We start from the raw sequence: 25,819 nt of genomic DNA, 5'->3' as shown, positions 1-25,819 counted from the left end.
ACTGTCCAACCATTACATCCATACCAAATCAACATCTGGGTTTCAACATCTGGGTTTTTCAAAGCTGGGGGGCTCTGGACAACGGCTTCCCAGAATCCAGATCAAATCACAAAACACTTCTCAAAGTGACCCTCAAAACAAAGCCTCACATCAGGGCTCATATAGCCTTCTCCTGGCTCAGAGAATTTAACAACCTTATTGACCCACTGGCCAATCAAAAAGTATCTACTGAAAAACAAGCCTCCCACCCCAGGCTCCAGGTGCACTTTAGCGTAGGGGCAGGGAAGATCTTCAAAATTTGCATTCCCATTATATTCTGATACTAATGATGTGATTTTAGCTATTTCACCTAGCTTCTCCAGTTGATTCATCTGTGAAGTGGAGATATAAATGCCAGCAGTCACTGCCTCACCAGGTTTCAATGAAGAAAGTGTTTCATGAATAAACTGTAGCGGATGTCCCAAGAGTTTTAGTGCAGTTTTCAGCTTTCATGGCTTAGAACTAATCTAAGACTTTTGGGACACTGTGTCATTTTGTTATTGCTGATGTCATCAATCTCATTTTTATATTTTTATGATCCAATATACCCCTTAAAGGAAGGGAATACTGTTCCCTCCCTCATCCTTGCCTGTTCCAACATTTTAATTTCTTCTTCCCACACCTGACTTTATTGTAACTTGTGCCAGCAAACACTCCCCTCCCCCATCTTCTGTAATAAATTCTTCCTCTTTATCTTTAGAGAACCATTAGAGAGAAACAGAGAAGCAGGCAAGGTGGAACTGAATTTTAGGATTGGGCCTGTATGAAGACCAGGAAAAATGGAGGAGAAGACAGGGCATGGGTGAGGTGTAGAGACATAAAATATGGTCACGAAATAATGCTGATATTTTCTGCTCTTGGTTTGCCTCACATACTTCACATGAATGCCACATCTCCCTGGTTCAACGTGCCTATTTTCCACTCTTGATGTTTTTTTTCATTCCTTTCTTAGCCTTACTCTTTACCTCCAAGACTGAAAATTCTCATTCTTTTATTAAAAGGTAAAATATCTCACATTAATAAACACTGAGAGGCAGGGTGGTGTAGGGATTAGAAATAAACCTTAGATTCAGAAAGACATGCATTGAAATTATGCTCTGACATTGTTTGTCCTTCATTTCTGAAGAGGATGGTGACATCAGAGAACGATGACATGACTTGAAATTGACTTGGATTTGAGGGAGGGAGGGCTATGCAAAGTCACCAGCCTCACTTTCTCCTCCAGAGCCATCTGGGTCCAGTGACCAGATATTCATCAGGATGACTGGAGGTGGCCCAGGATGCAATGGGAGACCCTGACCCTTGTAGGCTAAGGTGTTTTCAAGTTCTCACTTTGATGGAACGCCCATTCAGTGAATAAGCCTCTTTAAGAAGTGAGTCAAGGGATGGGCCTTTTAATTTAAAAAGAAAAAAAATCTAACTGTGAGGGGAAGACCCCCAGGGCTGCTGGCCAAAAGAGAAACAGTTACTATTTACATACATTCTGAGTCAGAAGGGTCCAAAATATAGCCATTAAGTGGTTCTTGCTTAGGGACCCATTATTGTCCAATCTATATGAACACCACAGTGAAATGGATTTAAAGTTTTGGTCTTTGAGGAAAGAGAGAGAGAAGCAAGGAAGGTAGGATGGAGGGAGAGAGGGAAGAAGGAAGGAAGCAATGAAGGAATGAAGGAACGAAGGAACAAAGGAAAAGAATCTCCATTCAGGCAGCTCAGTCTACTCACAGGTTGTGTTTGTCCTCTGACATATACTGCTTCTATTTCCCTTGTACACCAGGCAACTATCAGAGATTCTAAGGTAAAATTTGTGTTGGTAGACGTTGTCTCTGGGAGTTCCCTACATCGACACAATCATAAATCCACACCAAGAAAAGAATAAAAGAAAGGACTGTGAGGAGTCAGTTTGACTTAAGGTTGGAAGCTCAACCTTGGATCCAGGAAGTCGGACCCTTGCCAAGAAACCCTCAAAATGGCTTATGAAGAGTTGGGCATGACTGAAAACAATTCAATAACAACAACCACAAAAGCTGTGTGATCATGGGCAAGTCATTCTCAGTGTCCCCAGTAGCTTTCTAAGAGCAACAGATGCAGGGAAGTTACCAATCTAGTCAGCAACATTTATTAAGCTCCTACTGTGTGCCAGGCATTGTTCGAAGTAGAGACATAAACAGCATAGAAGGAAGAGCACTCAACTTGGAGCAAAGAAAATCTAAGTTTGCATCCTGCTTCAGATATTCATCATCTTTGTGACCCCAGTGCCTTCTGCTTCATTTCCTCATCTATAAAATAGGACACCTACCTTCTAGGGAGATTTAATGTTAGTGGGAGTTGAAGATCTTCCCCACCCATGAATAGGCTTCACAGGGTAGCTGTTTTTTTTTTTTTCAGGAAGTCTCACACCTTTTATTACTTTGTAATTAGGCAGTGGGTCATGAGGGTTGTGATGCCCTCTGACCCTGAAGAAGTATTCAAATATTTTGAGGTTAGCATTTAGCTTTGGGGATGAGAGGAGCATTCACATGATATAGCCAGATGAGACTCTGGGTAGATGTTAAGTCATTCACTTGACTTTGAAAACCCAGATGTTGGTGCTTCTCTCTCTGGTAACTATGTATGTATGTATGTATGTATGTAATGGTCAAACAGTTGGATCTGTCTGTTGATCTGTGATGTATCTATTATTTGGTCAGATGGTTAGAAGCCCTGTCTGTTGGTCTTTATGCTATTATTTCTGCTTGTAATTTCTGTTTGTACTTTCTCTGAAGTTCAAGGTGTTGACTTTTTCTCCTGAACTAAGTACATTTCATATATATATTTGATTAAAGTAAGATTGTTGATCCCTTTTAAGTTGCATTCCTTTGGAAAAGCAGATCAAAGAACCTCTGCTAACAGCCTTCCTGTTTACTGGTGTTATTGGGTTTACACTACCACAACAGCTCCAAGTAGCATTGCTGTTACAGGAGACAAGTAGTAATCAAGTGAGACACTACATATTAAGTATTTGTGTAAACCTTAAAGTTCTATATGGGCTTTAACTATGATTAAGATTATTAATTTTCATACTTATTGTTTCCCAGATGAATTAAATCATAAATTTGAACCCTTTCTCCAACCCCCCTCAAAAAAAAAAAAAAGAATGAACCTTTAAAGATCCACAGGGACTTTTATTTGGAAAAATAAGATAATTGTGTAAAGTAAAATTTAGTCAAACTCTACGGTTATCTGATCATAAAATACATTGATTATTTTAATCCCCATAAGAGGTCAGGCCCTTAACTGAATATCTCACTCAAGAAGCATATATTATTTGTAAGTCTTTTTTTATTTACATTACTAATTGTTTTTTTCCTCCGGTTTGTTTGAATTACATTGTGAGGCCTTCTAAATTCATATAGGCCCATCCCTCTAAAATTATAAGCCTTTTTGACAAGTAGATCAAAAACCAAGTTTTCAGCAGTGTTGTCCATTTGTGTAAATATCTTTCCATTTGTTTTCCAGTGGCCGCCCCACAAGTGGATGTGCTGACCGAATCCAGAAGTTACGGAAGGAATATCACCAGGCCAGACGAGAAGGCTTTTCTTTATATGAAGATGAGGAAGTGAGAGCAAGGCCTTCTGATTATGAGCAGCACTGGGTAAGTTTCTGCCTGGTCCTAATTACTGAAGTCTTTTTTAATATAAAAGTTGCACAAGCTCTATACTCTTTAAGGAATTTTCCAGTTTCTAGCTGAATCAAGTTAGCTTAGAGATTTGGATTTCATAGACATGAAAATTCTGCAGACAACACCCCTGCCTTCTCATGGAAATTGTTTGCATATATCAAACCACACTAATCTACAGTAGTTCCTTCTAATTGCTCTCGTATTTAGCCTACTGCCACCACCACTGAACATGTATGCTTGTAGATATGGGTAGAGCATATCTCTGCTAATTTAGCAATACAAGGAAATTATTCGCTACCTATTGGATATAAGTTTTTGCCTTCCACCTCTTGGGTCACAGGGCTTTGGGCAAGCATGAATAGATAATACAAATAAACCAATCTCACTAAGAAGTTAAAAAAAAAAGAAAAGAAAAAGATAAATGGTCACTAGAAGTGAACCTCAGAAACTAATGTGAGGAGTGTGATTGTCAAATAGAGGCATCATTGTTATACCAGTATTGTATATTGAGATTGTATATTGACTTTTGAACAGTTCACACTGATGATTGCCCCAGTATCTTCTGAGAGCCTTTGTTTAGACCTAAGTAATATTTCCGATCAGAGGGAACTTTCTATGTCTTGTCATTTCAAATGCTTTATCCTTCAGGGGACAGAAATATTTATCATAAAATTCTAGAAGGATGTCTGCTATAGGTTTAGTTATATGAAGAAGCAAGGATACCTCTCCTTTTTCTCTTCTTCCATGTAGGTATAGGGTACAACATGGCGCTGGGTATCCCAACAGACTTCACCCCAAGTGAGTAAGGGGAGCATAGATGACAGTATTTTAATCATCAAGGATGTGTTAATAATACCACCAGCACCCTACTTCTTCCAAAACCCCCTCTTTGATTGTGACATGATTGTTGGGCCCCCAAACACCAGCTTCAAAGAAGCTAATTCTGTTGGGGAAAGGGGAAGAAACAAAGGAAATGTTTTCACCTCCTCATTCATTAATAAGCAGACTGAAAAGAAAGCAATGTACTTGGGTAGTAGAGGAAATATTAACTTGAGATGACTCACAATCTCAGCTGTCATTATTGAGTTTATAATTGTAATGTTAATGAGGATAGAAGATCTTCCCCTGCCCATTAATAGGCCTCACCTGGAGTCCATTAAGGGAGGCTTGCTTAGAGGAGACTTGCTTGTAGGAAGGCTTTCACACCTTTTCCTAATTTCTAATTAGTCACCGAGTCACAAGGGTTGTGATGCTTTCTGGCTCTGAGAAATGTATGTATACTCTGAGTTGATAGTTTGCTTTGGGGGCTCTCTTATGAAAAGGATCTTGCAATCACCTGATCTAGATTCCGAGTGGCCATATGTTTAGAGCTCCCTGCCTGCTCAGATGTAAAGGCTCTCTCCATCCAGGGATGTATGTAAAGTATATAGTTGATTCAGACAGTCAGAGCCCTGTATGTTGGTCTTTATTTCTCTGCTTGTATTTTTTCTGTTTGTATTTTCTCTGAAGTTCAGGGTGCTGACTTTTCCCCTGAACTAAGTGAAAGTAATTAAAAAAGGTTGTTGACCCCTTAAACCTTAAACCCCTTAAATCTTTCCTAGTAAAGTAGATCTAAGAACCTGTGCTAGCAGCCATCCTGAGTATACCAGTGTGGTTGGTGCTACAATAGTTTAGCTAGCAGTGGAGATTAGATACAAACACAGCTACAGTATACAATATAATTTGATAATCACATTAGAGAGTTTTAAAAAAAACAGTGGTTTTTGATATCAAGAGATGAAAGTCATGACCAATAAGCAGTGATCAGACTGAGCTTCATGGTGGCTTCAAGATGGCATTTCTTTTAGACTTTATAAGTAGGAAATCAACAGCAAATAAAGGAAATGAATGGAAGCCATTCCAGGCATGGGAAATCATATAACCAAAGTCAGGGAGGTGGATTCCTGAGATCAGAATCCAAATCACAGACTCTAGACCTAGAAGGGGCCAACTAAATCGGTTCAGACTTGAGAGAGAAATTGAGGCCAGTGACCTACATGTTTTCCTTTAATTTTCAGATTTATGCTGTAGTAACATCATTAAATCAAAATGCTTGAGGTTTGGTGTATAGAAGATTAATTTTGGCCCCCATAATAGTTATCCAAAGTTAATTCATTTACTGGATGGGCCTCTTTAAATGAGGGTTTAAGTAGCTCTTACCATCCAATCACTAGGTCCTACTAAGGACCAGTGATCTAACCCCAGCTCTTTAGTAAAGAGCTTGGCACTTTCAAATAAATCATTGTTGCTATTAATTTTATAATAAAAGATGTCACAATTAAACAGATATAATTTTTTCAGAAAAAAAGAGCACATAGGCTCTTGAGGTCTTGCATGTATAGGGACATATGTGCAGGACAGGCCTGACTCAAGCTGGTCCATGTTAGATTTGAGTTAACTGTTGAAACAAAATGATACATTCATAGATCATTCAGCTAAACAAAGGAGGCTTACTTAAGCATGGCAATAGAATATTTAGTTTGGGTAGACAGTGCACCTCTCTTGCCTTAGCCGGGGACGATGTGGTGATTCAAGTGGTCTTAGGACATCCAGCAAGTCTGAAAGACCCAGCTCTCTGTAGGGCCTTTTTTAAGACCTAAGTAATCAGGAAGCATGGTTGTGTACCAGTTCATAAGCTTAGGAGAGCCAATTGTTAAATTTTCAGTGTGAGCATTTATACCTCAGAAATCAGTGAATGCTATGCATCAGGGCTTGATTTATTATTTTATTGATTGCTCAGACTTAAGAAAGTGATGAGGATAGTGTTAATAATTCAGATTAAACTTAAAGTGTGCCATCCATACGTTTTCTTTTTCTTTTCAGAAAGCTAGTTATTAAACATTTACCAGCATACCCTTGCCAGGAAGCTACTACATCACCGTGACTATATACGCAGCCAGGAAGTTGTATAAAGAGAGGCACGGCTTGGGCCTTGGCCCCTTGGTCCCAGAGAAAGCTTTGTCACCTTTCAGGAAAAAACTAGGATGATGGGAACCTGGTGGATGGTGTTCCTCTCATTGCCTGGTGAACACTCACTTTAGATCAGCTTCCTCACTGACACAAAAAAAAGGAGGGGGGGATTGTCACAACACAAGCCTGATCTTGCTTTAAATTAAGACACATGAGGCAGAAGGTGATTCCTTGAATTGAACATACTGTCTCTCACGTACTACATTTGTAGCAGCTCATCCCCAAGTACAGAGTGCCTGCTTGTCTCTACCTTTCAGGTACCAACTCCTACAGGGAACCTTCTCAGATTTTTCCCAGTTAGAAGTATTCTCTTCAGGCTCAGATTTTCTTAGAGGACATTGTATAGATCTGTACTTTGCCTCCATTTCATCCTACTTTGAATCATGTTGATCCAAATACATATCAATAATTAATTAATAATAGCTAACATTTATATTATAGTCTAAGATTTGCACAGGTTTTTACATGTTATTTCATTTGATCTTAACAACCCTATGAGGTCGGTGCTATTATTATTCCCATTTTGCATATGGAAAAATTAAGGCTATGAAGAATTACATGATTTGCCCAGAATCATATAACCAAATAAGTGTCTGAAGATGGATTTGAACCTTGAACCCTTTTGGTTAGTTGTTTCAGGCATGTCCCAATCTCTGTGACTGCATTTGGGGTTTTCTTGGCCCATATGCTGGAGTGGTCTGCCATTTCCTTCCCCAGCTCATTTTACAGATGAGGAAACTGAGGTAAACAGAATGAAGTGACTTGCCCAAGGTCACAGCTACTAAGTATCTGAGGTCAGAGTTGAACTCAGGTTCTCCTGACTCCAGCAACAGCACCCTATCCACTATCCCTTAACCCACTCTAAGTCTAGCACTCTATCTGTGTTCTACCTTATCCCCCACCCCCACTCATTCACTCAGTTGTATGCAGCTAGTTCCTGGAAGGCAAAGATTGTGACCTATTTACTTTTGTCTCCTTCGCCCTCAGTGCCTAGCCCAGGCATTCAGTGATTAATAAATATTAGAAGGTAAGCTCCTTGAGAGTAAGGATTATTTCGTTCTTTGTCTTTGAAGCCACAAAGTCTAGCATTGGAAAAATGCTTGTTGATTGCCTGATTGATAAGTGTGTAAGAGGGCAAACAAAGTAATGAATAAAGAAAAGGCCGTGTGTGTGTGTGTGTGTGTGTGTGAGTGTGTGTGTTTCCCATGCTCTGAGCAGTTTGAACTTTGCCAAGAGTGGCCAGTGTTTCCGTTTCAAGGAAAAGAAGTTTCCTTGGCCAGCTGGATTCTAAGACCTTGCATCCTCACACCAGAAAGCACACTGTCATAAAAGAAGAGGAGTGTTCATTGTGCTGGAGGTTTTCCAATGTTCATCTTTGAAATCACAGGCACTCTTTCCCCCCCTCCTCTTCCCAAGCCAAAGAAAAGCAATTCGTACCTTCTGCCCAGGAATAAAAAAACAAGCCTGGGAAACTTGACCACAATGGTGCAACCTTCAGGGTCTGCCAATGTAGTGCTTGAGCCTCTTGAAGAAGCCTGGGGGGCAAAGGATATGAGAATTCACATTTCATTCCTGTCAGTCAAACCCTTCCAAGAAGGCAGGATTTTGGGAGCCAAGTATAGCCACTTTTGAAGAATACTAAACTCTTCCAAGTGACCTGATAAATAAAGATCATAAAATACACCTTTTTTGAGCAGACACCACCCACTGTATCTCTGTGAGAAATGGGCACTGATTTTTTGTCTGAAAGCTCCTGAGGCCTATTTCCATCTGATTACGATGACTAGCAACTGTCCTTTCTCTGACACCATAACACAACAGAATTTCTGATATCCTGGCTGGGGCAGGGGAAGAGGAAGCAATTATCTCACAATGTACTTTTTTGAAAATGAGATAAATCGAGTTAAAGTACCCAGCAGGCTTAAAAGCCAGTATTGTGAAAGAAAGTGATCTCATGACAGGCAATTGGGATCCATAAATGTTTTAAAATAAGGTCAAAAATTCATTTTAAATAAGGCTGCTGTTTTGTATATGTCCCTCCCTGAGTTCCAAATTTTCTTCCTCTGGTCTTCTTTGTTGTTTTCTATATATTCCTCTACCAGGAACTCACCCTTCCCATCTCCATTACTCCCATTTGCTGCTTAAATTCTGTGACGTCTTTTTTTTTTCTTTTTCTAAGGAGACCCTGAATGATTCAATTCACTCTTTTAAAGTAGATAAATACAGGCCGATTGCAGTGTTTGTAAAATCTCACTTGAAACTTCAAGATTCTTTTCAGTTGGTCTGTTGGGGAGTTTGTTGTTTCATTGTTGGTTGATTTTTTTCCCCTGCTGTTTTCCTGTCTGTGAAAAGCTTCAGAGCCAAAGTCACAAGAATTAGATGGTGGCAAGTGAAATAGCTTAGCATGTTTTTATGGGCCCAATTAAGCAGGCTAGATATGCTAGCTGTGAAGTGTTAATATTTGCCAAAGGAAAAAGAAATACCTGTTATCTGTGTTAGTATTTTATTTTCTGGAAAACTTGTTAAGACTGTCACAGTCCTCTGGCAACTGGCTGCCTCTCTTACTGGAATTTGAAGGCTTGTTTTTTGAATAATAGCAAGATAAATAACCTATGAGTAATTTGAGAATCAGTAGCACTCTGGAATTTTTGGCAACATGGCTCCCTTTATCATTATCTTTTCAAGGCCTACATCATAAATACTGATTGTTTAGAAATTCTTTGAATAATCAGATATTGGAAAATTCTATATACATGAGGGGTATTTAGATGCATAAATTTGGAAGGGAGAATGTGGACCTACCCATGTTGAGGGGGAAACTGGAAGTTAGTAACTTATTTGGTTACTTAGATTGGTAACCCAAGAACTAATATGGTATTATGAAAAGATACAGAATGGGATAGTGGGTAGAAAATTACCTGTAGAGTCAGGGAGATCTTTGGGTCCATACTACACGTATAACTCTGGTCAACTCATTTAACCTTTCAGTGGCTCTGGCATCTCCTTCAAGTTACAGAGTAGATGCTGATCTGAATTGATTGGTCCAAGGACTTTCTTCACTAAAAATTCACTATAACAATGAAATCATGAGTTGATTCTTCTCTGAAAAAAAAAAAAAGAGTCTTACAGGCTGGCTATAGTCATAGCAATTCTAGAAGCACAGGTATGATCTATATCTGTGGAGGTATTCCCCATACCAACAAAAATGTTAGAGCCTTGGAATTTTGAAGCACGATATAGATTTCACATTTAATTTTGTCATCCTCTAGTACCTTAAGGTAAATTTAGCCTCAATGCAGAGGTGGTGGGATGAACAAAATAAATTCTGCTTGCTACATGTTAGAAAGGACATTGGCAAACTGGAGTCTGTCCATAGATGAATGATCAGAATGGTGGAAGGACTGGAGATCATGCCATAACAGCATCTATAGGGATATTTAACCTGGGGAAGAGACCATTTAAAGGTTACATAATAGCTATCATCTGGTATTTGGAGAGCTGTCTTTTGTCTTCCACCAAACTTGAAGAACTAGGAGCAATGACTGAAATATTCCCACTACATATAGTGAAACTCTTTTCTAACAGTCAAAGCTGTCCAAAAGGGAAATACATTGCCTATAGAGGTAGTGATTTTCCCTTATTGCCCATTATCAGGCAGGCTCTCGTGACCGCTTGTAGGAGATTCTCCTGTGGAGGTCTCTCTTCCTTACATCTTTCTTCACTCCAATTTATCCTCCCCTTAGCTACCAAAGTGATTTTTCTAAATCCTAGATCTGACCATGTCACCTATCTCAATGAATTTTTTGGTGAATCCCTGTTACTTCCAGAATCAAATATGAAATCTTCTGTTTGGTATTTTAAAGGTTTTTATAACCTGATCCCTTCTTACCTTCCCAGTCTTCTTTGTTACATTTCACCTCCCTCTATACATACTGTGATCCATCTACGTTGACCTAATTGCAATTCCTGAAGCACCACAATTCCTCTCCCATCTACATGCCTTTGCACTGGCTGGGCCCGATGCTTGGAATTCTTTACCCTGCTTCTGCCTCTTAGTTTCCCTGATCTGGTTCTCGCCTAAGACCTCACCTTCTCCTGGTAGTCTTTCTGATTAGAATGTGAGTTCCCTGAGACCAAGGGCTATCATGCCTATGCCTGGCTCACAGTGATCATTTAATAAATTTTTGTTTACAGACTGACTTTAGATTTTACAAAGTACTTTCCCCATAACACCCCTATGAGATAAATAGTTGTATTGTTAGCCTCGTTGACATAGGAAGAAACTAAATTTCAGAAAGGAGTAGTGACTTGTAGAGAATCACATTAAATATCGAAATAAAAAGCCCAAATTTGTATTCCTTTCATTTTGCCATTCTGCCTCTAAAAATCTTAAGATAACAATAATTGCAATTCATCTTTTTATGGCACTTTAGAAACACTAAGTGATAATTAAGATTTGATGATCTATGTTTTTTATTATAAAGCAAGGGGTTCTCAGTCTGGTGGTCTGTGAATTTAGATGATAGAAAAAATCTCATCTTAACTTTCACTATACTTTAACTGAAATATAGCATTTCCATGAGTCATTATTCTGAGAAGGGATGCACAGGTTTCACCAGACTAAGGAAGAGGTCCGCAACACACAAATACACACACACACACACACACACACACACACACACACCACCTCTGAAATAGAAGGAAAATAAAAGAAATTTAAAGAGAAAAAAAGAAAAGACCATTAACTTCTGGTGTTATACATTCTGTTTATAATTGAGAGTTTTTGTTTTTGTTTTCTGGGGGAAAATAAAATGTGTCTCACTTGTGGAAGCCATGTCCTCTTTTCAATATTGCTATAAGTCTGGTAGAAAGAAGAGATATTTAAAAGGAACCTCTAACTTGCAATATAGATGTGTTATCTTCCAAAAGCTTGCTTTTAAGTCATTTGTTTGGAAGTTGGAATACATTTTCCATAAAAGGAATTTTATAAGTGGATGGTTAAGTTTCCAGGCCATCCCACAAAAGCATTTTTAACTCATAACATAGCTGTACTATAAAACTAATAATACTTGCCATAAAACCAACCTGACGGTTTAAAGGTTTAGCCTGGAGAAGGAAAAAAAAGTTTCCTCACCCTTTTCTGAGCACAGACTGGCCCGAGGGAAAAATTTTTAATATTAAATATTTTAAAATTTAAATATTAAATGTTAAGAAAAATATTTAAATGAATGAACTTTGTTCTTCACACCTTCTCACCTCCTTTTCTGTGTCCCTTTGCCCAAACCCCAAAACACATCCCACCTTTAAGATATCCTTCTCCTGGCCTAGACCTTGCACCATAGCAGACCATAGAACCCACCTCCCCACAAACTTCATTATGACCTATGACCTTTCTTTACCCCACCCTAAACAGAACTCCTATTCCTTCATTGCAACAGATCTCAACTAAATTAGGAAGAAAATTAGCCTAATTCAAACAACTTTGTAAGAAACAACCCCTTGACCTTCTCAAAGGATCTTCCATTTCTTGGAAGGGGATGTTTCTCAATACAATTAAATCATCAATTGATATAATTTCTGGTACTAGAACAAAGAAAAATGAATCTGTTCCTGTGAGATGAAAGGGGAGGGAAATGTGGTTCAAGTCTGTTCCCTGAAGCTATTCTTGCTTTTTTATACATTTTTCCCTTTCTCTACTTCTAAATTCCAACTTTACCTAAAGGTTCCAGATTTTCTTTTCTCTGTGGTTCCTGGTGGTGCATTGAAGTGGGGACTTGGGGGGGGAGGGTGAAGCAGCATCCATTTGTATCCATATGGGGAGTTTGTGAGTTGGCTGTTTGTATTTCAATAATTGACTATATATCTATTTTTAAACACTTCAAAACTCCTGTCTTCAGCTACTTGAATTACTCCCTAATTCTCACTATGTAACTTTTTTCCAGCCCAAGAGTGTTGAAAGAAATCCAAATGGATGCATTGAGTTTCATCAGTTCTCTGTTAAGGTTTAAATAAAATCGTTCTTGTTCATGCTATAGTGCAGCAGCCTGGCCGACCTCTGGCTCCAGTCCAAACCTAAGTAACAAAAAGGGAAAGGGAAAGTTCAGAACTACATTATTTTTCCATAATATGTCAAAAAGTTCTATGTTGTACTTACATTAGAATGAAAAAAGAACTCTTTGTGCGCTTAATGAGCAATTAATTCCAGCTTCAGGATGTTGAGTTTAGAATAGGTTAGGCACCCCCAAACCACAAGCGTTTGTGTTGGATCATGGTGAAAAACCAAAATTCCTTCTTCTAGAATAATAACATTCTTTTCTTCTAGTGCAATGGGAGAAATGACAATTTTATATAATATGGGAAACCATAGCAGAAACTCCTATGAATTCCAGATTTCCTAAATGCTCTCAGAATTGCTTAAAGTCAGTTGAATGAATTTTAGATAATTATAGAGAAATTCTGGGAAGAAAAAAAAAACTTTTATATACCTCCCACCCCCAAATGAATGAAGGTAGAACCTGAACAAGTAGAGATCTAAATTAGTATTTATATTGTATAAAAAGTATCACCCTAACTGTAATGAGGGTGCACACTCCTTATAAAACCATGTTTGGCTTTTAAATTTAGTGCCTTACTGGTATCCAAGGGAACATGAACTTCCTTTACTCTAGTTCCTCTTGTGATTAACCAGTCGGCCTTCCCATGGCTACCCTGGTTCTTGGAGTTTGGGGAGCACTTTGGCTCAGTCATTCTGAAATGTAGACTATCTAATTCTTATCAAATAGGGTAAACTCAAGTGTCAGGAAAACACGAAGAAAACTTATTTTTCTGACACAGAGAAAAGTCTGAACCAGAAAAGAAAACATCTGAAATGCTAATAACAGAGAAGTGTTGGCACTGGATTCTCTACTGAAAGAAACAATATGGGGAATACAGTTTTATAAAATGTGCCAGTCCCTGTGACTTTAAATCATCTAAAACTTTCCCTTAGTTTCTTGATTTTCCTTTCTCATTGACCTGTTTTAAAGCTCAGGTCCTGCTTTGCTTTGGTACTAAGTACAAGGGTGATGCTACTGAAATTGAACAAAGCAGGGGCAAAAAACTTTCCTTCTCATTTGTTCCAATAATTGATATGAAAAAAGAGCCAGTAACACATTGAGTTACTAAAACCATTGGGAAATGTTTTCCTTTCTCCTTTCTTAAAATAGTCAAGTGCTTCTGGCCTACCTCCATAATATCTCCTCTGTGAGACCCCCTTCATGCCAGGCCCCACCTCACTCTGCCTGTTACGAGATGCCTCTCCCTTCATTTGGGGCAAAACCAAAAGCCATGAAGCCACTTCACTTTTTCCCAACTTAAATGCAAACATACAGCAAACGTGAGACAGCTGCTACCCTCGTCCACAAGAACATGAGCGGAGAGAGCAGAGGGTGCTGTTGTTGTATTGGTTCAGGGAAGATATTCATGTCTGGAAGATTTCCCTAGAAGAGTAGCAGTAGGGAACGGGGTGGAAGACATTCCACATCACAAGCTGATGTCTCTTTTCTAATGAACCTTCTGGCATGCTTTCCAAGAACACACGCCCCTGAAGCATGTTGGGCTGCCATTGCTTTCCAGCATTTTGTGCCCCATGATGCTAATTGCCAGATTACCAGATTTGTGTCTAACAGCAGCCCTCCAGTTTCATTTTCATCTGCTCCTTTCTCTTGCTTCATCTATTTAGTATGTAATGAAGTTTTCCTGTTTTACATGAATGCCTTTTAAAACTAATTCCTAAAATTCTAATGTCCAAGGAACACTGCCATAATAATGGGACACACACACACACACACACATATGGGTATGCATATACCACATATACACATACAGAGTTGACCCTCTCTGACAAACTAATGGGAGTACATAGACAAAAGTAACTCTTGAATAAGTACATTAGGCACCTGGTATATCTGGATTCTAATCTGCATTGTGGGAAATATTAATGTGCTGACATGCTTACTAATTGACTGCACTCTCCAGGACAGATTCGATGCCTTTTAATGAAAAAGCAAGCTAGACACAAGAGGATAGGGCTGTAGGAAGAGGTAAGCCAGCCCACGTGGCAGGACACTACTCACGCATGATCCTGCCACATGTGGAACATCCAAATTAAGGAAACCACAGATCTTTTTCAATATCTGAATATCATGGAATCACAGTCCAACAAAAGTTTGTGGGTATTTTGTTGGGCTGATGCCTATTTAGAATGGTTTGGACAGTAAACTATCTCTGAGATAACTTCTGACTTTGAGATTCCATGGATTGTGGTTGCAATAATCAATATGAATAGTGACCATTTTTTAAAAGGTATTTGACAACATTTACATGAGTAATTTAAGAAAATACTGTGAGATTTAAGAGTTCAAAATTTTACTAGAATTATTTGAGGTTTTTTTTTCAAATTTTAGTACATAATTCCAAATTGCTTTTCTAAAAATGGTTGAACTATTTCACAGCTCCACCGACAATGTATTAGTATGCCTGTCATTCCACAACCTCTCCAACAATAACCATTGCCATTTTCTCTGTGTGTGTGTGTTTGTGTGTGTGTGTGTGTGTGTGTGTGTGTAATCTTTGCTAATTTGCTGAGTATGAGGTAAAACCTCAGGGCTGTTTTGATTTGTATTTCTCTTATTACTAATGATTTGGAGCTTTTTTTTTTAATGTGGTTATAAATACTTTACAATTCTTCTTTAGAAAACTGTTGATAGAGTAGCTAGGTGGTACGGTGAATAGAACACCAGAACTGGAATCAGGAAGACCTGAGTTCAAATCCAGCCTCAGAAAGTTAACAAAAAAACTAAACATGTGAACTTGGGCAAGTCACTTAACCCCAATTGCCCAGCCCTCCAAAAAAAATCCAAAAAGAAAAAAGAAAACTGTTCATATCCTTTAACCATTTATCTATTGGGGAATGGTTATTAGTCATATATATTTATTTTCTATATATCTTGGACTACAGAAATTTGAAACAAAGTTTTTTTTCTATTGAAACACTTTTTGTCTTAAGTGCATAAATTTTGTTTGTGCAAAACATTTGTGCAAAACCTTTCTAGTTTCATGTAATCCAAGTTATTTATTTTACCATTGCCTCTATATTTTTTTTTTGGTTAAGAATATATCTCCTGCCCATAGCTGTAAGAAGCATATTATCCCTTCTTATTTTTTTTCATAGTTTGATCTTTAATATTAAGGATGTGTATCCATTTAGAATGTATTAAGGAGGGGCGACTAGGTGGCACAGTGAATAGAGCACCAGCCCTGGAATCAGGAGGATCTGAGTTCAAATTCAGCCTCAGATACTTAATACTTACTAGCCATGTGACCTTGGGCAAGTCACTTAACACCAATTGCCTTACTCTTCCCATCAAAAAAAAAATGTATTAAGGAATATGGTGTGAGGTATTAGTTTAAGCCTAATTTCTGCCACACTGTTCTGCTTTCTAGTTTTCCTAGCCATTTTTAATCAAAAGAGGAGTTTTTTCTCCTAGTTAGTTTGTTTTCTACTTTATCAAACACCAAGTTATTAAGTTCTATATTTTTTTATTCTCTTCTGTTTAGTCTGTTCCATTGATCTCTCTTTTCCCTTCTCCTCTCTCTTCCCCTCTTCCCCCTCTTGCCACTCTCTCCCCCTCCCCCTCTCTTTTTTTCTCTCTCTCTTTAAATTTTAACAAATATCAGGTGGTTTTGATGATGGCTCTTTCCATTAAATAGTAATCATTTCCCCTTCCCCAGTATACCAAAATTCTAGGTCTTTTGTTTTTCCAAATATTTTTTTTTATCAAGCTCAATAAAGTATGTCCTTGGTAATTTGATTGGCATAGCATTAAAAGCATAAATTAACTTTGGAAGTATTAGCATTTATGAGCACTGAATATTTCTCCAGCTGTTTAAGTTGTTCTTTGTTTCTTTAAAGAGTACTTCATATTTGAATCTACACATAAGTCTTTTGTATGCTTTGGTAGGTGAGTTGTCACATGTTTTATGCATTTTGTAATTATTTGGAATATGATTTCCCTTTCTATTTTTGTTTCTTTGGTTTGTTATTGTTATGTTGAAATGCTGTTGATTTCTGAAGGTTTATTTTGTAGAACTGCAACTTTGCTGAAACTATTGATTGTCTCAATTAGTATCTTTAATGATTCCCTAGAAATTTAGTATGCCATTATATCATTAGCAAATAGAGATAATTTTATCTTTTTGTTAACTGTTTTTACTTTAATCTCTATCCCTTGTCTTATTACTGTTGCTTGCATTTCCAGAACTATATCAAAGAATAATGGGGAGAGTGAGCATTAACCTTGTTTCATTCTCATATTTATTGGGAAGGTCTCTAGTGTATCACCATTGTATATAATGTGTACTTTTAGTTTTGGATAGATGCTATTTATGATATTTTCTATATAGGTACCTCTATACCTATATGTTGTTGAATTTTTAGCATAAAAGAGTGTTGTACTTTGTCAAAGGCTTTTTCTGCATCTATTGAGATGATTGTGTGGTTTTAAAACTTTTTTAACTTTTTTTAAAACTTTTAAAACTTAAGTTTTAAATATGATTAATTATGTTGACCCATTTGCTAATGCTGAAACATCTTTGAATCACTGATATAGATCTTATTTGATCATAATGAATAATTTCTTACATAAACTGCTATAGTCCATTTGATAGGATTTTGTTTAAAATTTTTGAGTCAATATTCAATGAAGATTTTGGCCTTTCATTTTCCTTCTTTTTTATCTTCCCCTAGTTTTGGTATTAGGACTATATTTGTCTCATAATAGGATTCCAGCAAAAAGCATTCTTTCTTAATTTTTGAGAATAATTTCTAAGGTATTTGCAATAATTTTTCTTTCAGAATTTGATAGAATTCTTCTGTGGATCCATCAAGACCAAGATTTTTTTCCTTTGGTATTTCCCTTTACATCTAGATCTATTTAATTTTCTGACTTTGAGTTATTTAAAAAGTCTCCCTGGCCTTTGGATAGTTTGGGAATTTTATATTTTTGAATATATTCCTGTCTTGTGTTCTGATTTTTTTTAGCATATACCTGCATAATATATTCTGGTTTTTAAATTTTTCTTCTGGTTTTGTTGTGATTTTGCTTGCTTATTTGATATTTTATTTTCTGCCCTTCTCTTTTTAATTAGAGTATCTAAAGGTTTATCAACTTAAAGACTCAGTTTTCAGTTTTGTAATTTCTTTGGGTCTTTTTGTTTTCATTTTATTCTCCTCTAATTTCTAAAATCTCTTCTTTTGTGCTTATTTTAGGTTTGGTTTTTTGTTGGCTTTCTAATTTTTTAAATGCACACTCAGATTATTAATCCTCTCTATTTTATTAATGTATATTTGTAGAAATATTATTTTCCCCCAAGAACTGCTTTAGCTGAATACCAGTAATTTTGGTATGTTATTATATCATCATTTTCTTTCAAATAGTTATTAATTATTTCTATTATTTATACTTTGACTCACTCATTTTTTAGGATTTCACTGTTTAATCTCCATTGGAGTCTGTGTCTCTGTTTGTGGTCCCTGAACAAATTACTATTTTTAGTGCATTATGGTCTATAAAAGATGTATTGACTATTTCTTCCTTTTTACATTTGTTCATAATACCTCTGTGATCTAATACATGGTCAGGTTTTGGAAAAGTTTTATGTGGTGATGAAAAATGTGTTTTGGGGTTTTGGGGGGTTTTTTGCTCTCCCCTTTAGAAGACACCATAAGTCTTTTAACTCTGATTTCCTGTTTATCCTTCTGTTAGGCTTATCCAAAACTGTGAAATGAATATCCAAGTATACTGTCACTATTGTGTTACTGCTTATGTCTTCTTGTAGCTCACTTAATGTTTCTGTTATGATTTTGAATGCTAAGGCAACTGGAGCATATAAATTTATTACTGATATTGGTTTGTTGTCTATGGTTCCTTTCATCATTAAGTGGTCTCTTTGTTTATCCCTTTTTTATTTTTTGAATGTTTGTTTTACCTTTGTCAGTATGATGGCAGTTCTTACTTTTTGGATTCATTTGATGCATAGTAAAATTTTTTTCCCATCTTCTCAGTTTTATTTTGTGTATGTCTTTTTTTAAATATGTTTCTTATAAGCAACAGATTATAGGGTTTTGTTTTATTCAATCTGTTGTTCTTTTTCATTTTGCTGGATTCTTTAATCCATTCACATTTAAAGTTATAAGAATTATATTTATATTTTCTCCCATTTGTCGCTAATATTTTTTCAAGTCTTATGATTTTTCCTTTTTCTGCTATAAACACATTATATGTCTCTCATTTACTTTAGCATATTATTTCTTAAGGTGATCCTATTCACAATGGCTCTCTTCCCCTCACTCTTGATTTCTTCTTTCCATTAGTTACCCCTTTCCTTTTGAGTTTTTGCTTATTAGTCCCTTTTTTTCCTATTTTTCCATTTATCTGGTTATTTAATTCTCTCCCTCCCCCCTTTTTCCCCTCTCAGTCAAGTAGCTTCCCTCTTTCTCTTCTCCCCTTTATCTAGTGCTATTCATTAGGTTGGTTTTTTTTTTGGTTTTTATTTAATTTGTATACACATTTCCATAAAGGGTTTCTCATACTCTCTTTATACTTCATATTGTCTTTCTCTCTATTCTAGACATTTATTTTCTGGTGCCCGACCTCTCTGTTCTTAGTTTTAATTCATGGAATTGAAACTTCCAAGGTATCCATTCTGGGCTCTCCTCTCTAGTCAGTATCTGCCACTGCCTTGTTTGTAGAGCTTGCCCCTTGGATTCCCCTTTGCTACTGTCCTCCCTCCCAGAACAAAATCAATTCCAGCAGGTGTCAGAGAAGACATTGCCCCATGGTAGTATACCCTGCCATGTCCCTAACTATGCAGTCTACCACTGATCTATATTCTCCTCCTGGTTGCCTTTTTTCTCCATTTGCCTCAAAATTTCTTTTTTGGGTCCATGCTCTCATTCTTTCCTGTTCGTCAGTAACTCCAAGAGTTCCAATTTCCCCCCTCCCAAGGTAGGTCTTTACAAGCACCAAATGCCCTAGCCCACACCCAACACATTTTACAAAAAATCTCTTTATAGTGGCACTCCTTCTTACTATCAAAGCAAAGCCTCTATCCTTTCTCCCCCCGTCTTTTCAATCCTTTCTACGCTCCTTGTTACTTACTCCTCTATAGGTTCATATCATTCTGAGACCACGAGGGTTACCTTCCCCTTCACTGCTAGTCTTCAGTTTGACCATTCTACATCCCAGAGTCTCTTCTGTCCCCTTGCTTTCATCCTCTTTCATTCACCCTCCCATTTTCTTAATGCAGTATCATTTAAAAAACCATTGATTTACCTGTAGGTTGGATATTGCCAGGTTCTGTCCATAATGCCTTAGTCCCTCCTCTTCACCTCTTTTCTTCTTTACTTCTGCTTGACTTGTGCTTTCATCTCTGTTTCTTTGTGTACATTTAGAAAAAAAACTGTCTTACTTGTCTCTCTGCTATTGTTCTGTTGCTATTACTGTCTTTGACTACCACATTTATTCACTTTTCCTGCATTTCTATTCTCTAGGGTATTTGAGAAGCAAATAATCTCTTTGGGTCTGGTTGTCTTTCTAAGAATAGTTCAAATGCCTCTTTATTAATGAAATCCATTTTTCTTCATTTCTGGTTAACCTCAGATTTGTTGAGTACGTCAGCCTGGGCTGGATCCATTGCTCTTCAAACACCTTATACCATTTCCTCCTGCATTTTCTTGTGGGTTCAGAATAGTCTTGTGTTATTTGAATTTCATTTTCTTTGTATTTGAAGGTCTTTGTCCTGATTTCTGGTAGAACTTGTTTTCAGAGGGATGGCCAGGTGGCTCAGCGAGTAAGAGCACCGGCTCCAGTGTTGGGATGACCTGGATCAAATCTGGGCTCAGATACTCAGCACCACACCCAGAAATAACTGGCCATGTAACCTTGAGCAAGTTACTTAACCCCGATTGCTTTAAAAAAAAAAAAAAACATGTTTCCAGTTTGAATTATTTAATTTAACCACTATGTGTCTTGGATTTTTTTAGCCTTTTTCCCCTCCTGGAGGCAATCTATTAATTCTTTCAACTAGTATTTTATTTTCTATGCTTAGAAGTTCTGAGCAATTCTTTTCTTTTATTTCCTATATTATGGTATTAATGTTAGTTTTTTTGGTCTGTCTTGCCCTTCTGGGAAACCTATGATACTTAGGTTTTCTCTACACATCCTGTTTTTAAGATCAGTATATTTTACTTGCATAATGCATTTTCTTTAAAATTTGGTTGGTTTTTGCTTTTCTTTGTCTAGAATGTCCTTCACTTCTGTGTATTTGCATTCCTAATCTATTGTTTTCTGTTCTGTATCTTTGGTGAGGCTTGCCATTGCAGATGTCAGTTTTTCTATTCTGCCTATTATCATTGCTGTGCTGGCTATAAATCCTACTTTTATTTTTTTCCATTTCTCTCTTTTTTTTTTTAAGCAATCAGGGTTAAGTAACTTGCTCAAGGTTACACGGCCAGTTATTTCTGGGTGTGGTGCTGAGTGTCTGAGCCCGGGTTCGATCTCCAGGTCTTCTCAACACTGGAGCCGGTGCTCTTACTTGCTGTGCTACCTGGCCGCCCCTTTCCATTTCTCTTTTAAACCACTCAGAAACAGTATGTCCTGGTTCCACATTCTCCTCAAATTCCACAGGGTCCTCTATCTCATGAAGTGTTTGGATCATTTTCCTTTGTTTTGTAGTATTTATTTATAGATGGCTAAACTTATTTACTAGATCTAAAGGCTTTATTTCTTTCTGCTGTTCATCTTTTCCCTGTTGATTTATCTACTTATGTTCGAGGTCTTTGAGTTTTCTTTTTACAGAGATCTTTGGTAATTTCAGGGATTCCCCTCCCCTTTTATTTTCCCTTGTTGTTCACTGTCTGACTCCTTCCCTTTTGATGGTGGTTTCCTTGGGGGGAAGGGGGGAGGGAGGGAGGTGCTAGATCTCAATGTATGTCAGACTCTCTCATATTCAGCAATTTATGGTTCACCAGCCTAGGAGTCTATCCTAACTGATTTTTGGATAGTAAGAACTGGCCACAGCTAATTGCTGACCTCTTTCCTTTGGGCTTGGTGGAGTGCCATGCTCTCCAGACACACATAATGACCAGTTCCAATGTCTTGTCCAGCTTATTCTATTCCTAGTTCTCTGACCTAGCAGAGAACAGCAGTTCAGATAGTTGTCATGCTAATGCTATGAGATTGATTTCTGTAGTTTGGGTCTCTAAGATTCTGGGAAGGGGGTGGGAGGGGATGTGGTATTGAGCTCTATTTCAAGAACAGACACATGCCCTGCCCCTTTCCCTCTGTTCCTGGCTGTCCTGCAGAGATCTTTTACAGCACAGACTGCTGCCTCCCCAACAAGCTTCTGCCCCTGGAGTACTGCCATGGTGCTGGCTGGTTTCCGCAGCCTGGAGCCAGGATCTCCACAGCACTGAAGAAAGGGAGGGGAGACCAGGGTGTAGGGCTGAATTTTGTTTCAAGCCAGTATATCGGAACCTTAAGTAGGATCTTTGAGTGCTAAGTACATCTTCCCTGCCAGTGATGTGAGAAGTTGGGGAGGGGTACTGAGTGAGCTCACTGGTTGGTTGGTTTGTTTTTTTTTTTAATCTTCCTTTGGATTCTGGGTGTCCTAAATCATAGAGACAGCTGAAGTTGCTTTATAATAACTTCTGCACATAATTTCTGTTTTGGAGAGGTTTGAAAAGTCAAGGGGATCAGAGAAATTGTCTTGTCCTCCATCTTGTTTGTCTTGTCCCTATTCACTTTCGTCTCTGCACTTTAATTTAAAATAATTAGAACCCATCCCTTAAGACCAACAGATATGTGGTCATGCTCTTTAATGTGTCCAATTTTAGATTCAATACCTTGCCTAGAGTATTGTTATTCTCCTTTAGAGAAAATGAAGACCACATCCTAAGACCAGCAGGGATCTGAACTCATATGCTTATCATGTACCTAGCAGGATCTCAATTCCCAGCACCAGATTAATAGTCTACTTAACCCCTTCTCTACTCAACTGGACTCTACAGCTGGACCCCTTATAAATTCATCACCTTTGTTTTAAAATCCTCAGTCTCTTTAATTTGACTGTGTCACAGGGGCAAACCTATTGTCTCTGTCAATCCTTCAGGACCTTTTTTCAAATGTAAATGAACCCCTCTAGATGCCTATAAATGGGCTACTCTAGGTGGCCACTCAAAATCTGAAAAGGCAAAAGTCTAAGACCTTTGCCTCAAATCCTTATTTATATCCTTGACTTGGGAACAAAATTCTCTAGTGGAGATGCTATTAAACAGTAAATTTAGGTAATTTAGAAACAGATTTAAAATATTTTCATCAGGTTCCCACTGATCCTTTTTTTTGTTATTGTTGAGGCTGACTGACCCTAGATGTATTAATACCTACAATATTTCAAAACATAGAGACCCCCCTTTTCTTGAACTCTCATATATAGCAGATTTGTTTCTGTATTTATCAAACTCCCAAATAAAACTTGTTACTTTGACATGAGGTTATTGTGTTAATGTGAGACAGCTGTCACGCACCTGGTGGCATAGTGGATAAAATGCTAGGACTTGTGTCAACAATACCTGAATTCAATTCCAGCCTCAAACATTTACTACTTGTGTGACTCTGGGCAAGTCACTTAACCTCTCTTTGTCCCAATTTCTTCAGCTGCAAAATGGGGGTGCTAATAAAACCTACTTCTCAGGGTTGTTGTTGTTCAGTCTGTCAGTTGCGTCCCAGTCTTCATGACTCTGTGTACCATACTGTCCATGGAGTTTTGTTTGTTTGTTTGTTTTGGGCAAAGATACTGGAGTGGTTTGTCATTTCCTTCTCCAGTGGATTAAGGCAAAGAGACACAGAGTAGGTGCTAAATAAAGACATTTCATTCTTTGCTTCCTGCCTTTTTTCCTTCTTTCCTTTTTCCCTTCCTTCCTTCTTTCCTTGCTTCCTTCTTCCCTGCCTGCCTTCCTTACATCCTTTCTTTCTTCCATAGAATAAAAAAGGAAAATGAAAATGACATCATTCAGGTTGGTTGCCATGATAATAGACTAATGCAAAGAGGACAATTTCAACCCAACAACCATGCTTTTTGGAACTCTTAAAAGAGCTGTGCCAAGGCAGGTTACATGTACCAAAGGGTACCTGGAGAACTGCAAACTCTACTTCAGACAGGTAGGTAATTGTCTTACTCTTAAACATCTCCAGGGTAAGGAAAGTTCTAACTGTCCCGATGAAACAGGCTCTATTTAGCACAATTTAATTTCATCACAAATGTTCTTTTCTTAAATTCAGCTTCCTTAGCCATAAAAATGATTTATATTGAGGAGTATGCCTGGAAAATAGTACGCCTCTTTTTCCTCCCAAAATGTTAGCGCCTCATTTTTCTCCTAGCATTCTATGGTAAAGTGGAAGGCAGTGTGAAACTTCTACATCAGTTTCCTCTCAGATTCAAGGAATGAAAGGTCCCCTGCAAAATGCATTAAGTCGAACTGCCTGTTTGGCTCCATCTCAGCCATAACTCTAGCTTTGTTGAGTTTAAAATACCACCAAAACACGAAGGACTTGAGTATTTTTTCCACACTGAAGATGTGAAAAATAATTAGAAGGTATCTCTGGGTGTGACTTATGAGCAATTATCTATGAATATATAAAGGTTTTATTTTCTCTGTCAAGCTACATCGTTATAATTATTTAAAATGAAAAATAAAGTCCCTGCCACAGGCAGGGAGAGATTGGGTGCATAACTTTATTAATTATTCGTCCAAGGACTGTAATGCAGATGCTAATCTAATAACAGAATCACATTTATAATGCAGAAGAAAATTTGAGCTGTGAGTTCAGAATGATGCACATGGGACATAAATGGTTCCAGCCAAGACTTGTCCTTTTTCACATTGAATATTCACCCTTTATCTCTGTAAACAACTACACTAACAATGAGAATTTCAAAAAGGTCCTTTTACCCTTTAATGGCCTTCTATACCCTCACCTTATTCTAATTCTGGCAGTTCAGCCTACTTAGGACTCACCAGAATATGGGACTCTTGCCCACCTCACTATATGAAACTAATTCTGACCCAAAAGGGCATCTGTGTGTCTGTGTCTGTGGTGGGGATTTTAGGGTCCTGTTCATCTAACTTAAAATTAATTCTGTCGCAGTGATGGTCCCACTATGGCCTTAGTGACACTAGTCATTCAGTGACTGGGATCCTTCCCACCTTTGTAATCTCCATTAGAGATCTATACATAGCATAATGGCCATGGAGTCAGGAAGAGCTGAGATCGGTTCTTGCCATGCATACTTACTAGTTGTGTGCTAATCAACCTCTCTCTGCCTCAGTTTTGTTCATCTGTAAAATGGGGATTGTAATAGCATCTACTTCACAGGGTTGTTACAAGGATCCAAAGAGATGATATATATAAAGTGCTTTGCAAACCTTTCTGTCATTATCTCAGTGCCTCAGGACTCTGACTTTCAGCCTCTGACACCCTCACCTAGTGTATACTATAGAGACCATTTGCCTCATTGGACTTGAGATAATTGTCACTTGGACCTTCCCTCATCACCCCCTCCTATCCCAGCTAGGTTAATACATATATTTTGTTTGATGATATATAAGCACATAGTAGGTACTTAATAAATGTTGATTGTTTTATACTAACAAGCTTGAATTCTGCTTCTGACTCATTTTTCCTCTTGCCTATCCTATTTTTCACACACACACATCCCAGATAAACATATCTCTGCTTATCCACTTCTGTTGAGACTTCTGTTCTCCACCCCAGGGATCTCCCTGGACTCTTACTTCTGGCCTTCCCCAGTCTGATCTGCCCTGTGATAACTCAGACCCACTTCTGAGATACCCTTTCCCTTTGAAGTTCATATTTATTTTAAAGATTTTAAAACATGTACCACTTGATTTCTTTTCATATATTGTAGTAAATATAAATACTCAGAAATAGATAATAATAACAGCTAACATTTACATAGCACTGTACATATATTATCTTGATCTATCCTTAA

The 25,819-nt window shown here is 37.7% G+C and overlaps 1 protein-coding gene across 1 annotated transcript in view; it reads left to right on the top strand.

The window, feature by feature from the left end:
• Positions 1–25,819, top strand: part of PARD3B (par-3 family cell polarity regulator beta) — a 1,344,967-nt gene that overhangs the window by 1,201,063 nt on the left and 118,085 nt on the right. The window contains exon 20 of the mRNA XM_069075096.1: positions 3,538–3,673. Within this exon, the coding sequence (XP_068931197.1) occupies positions 3,538–3,673 (136 nt within the window). The remainder of the gene's footprint in view (positions 1–3,537; positions 3,674–25,819) is intronic.

Source organism: Petaurus breviceps, unplaced genomic scaffold (genome assembly GCF_028583685.1).
Source record: "Petaurus breviceps papuanus isolate PSGF00001 unplaced genomic scaffold, PetGlider_PUasm1.0 90903, whole genome shotgun sequence".
Lineage (NCBI taxonomy): Eukaryota > Metazoa > Chordata > Mammalia > Diprotodontia > Petauridae > Petaurus > Petaurus breviceps.
The sequence above is the reverse complement of the archived record's forward strand: the minus strand, read 5'-3'. Positions and strand labels throughout refer to the sequence as shown.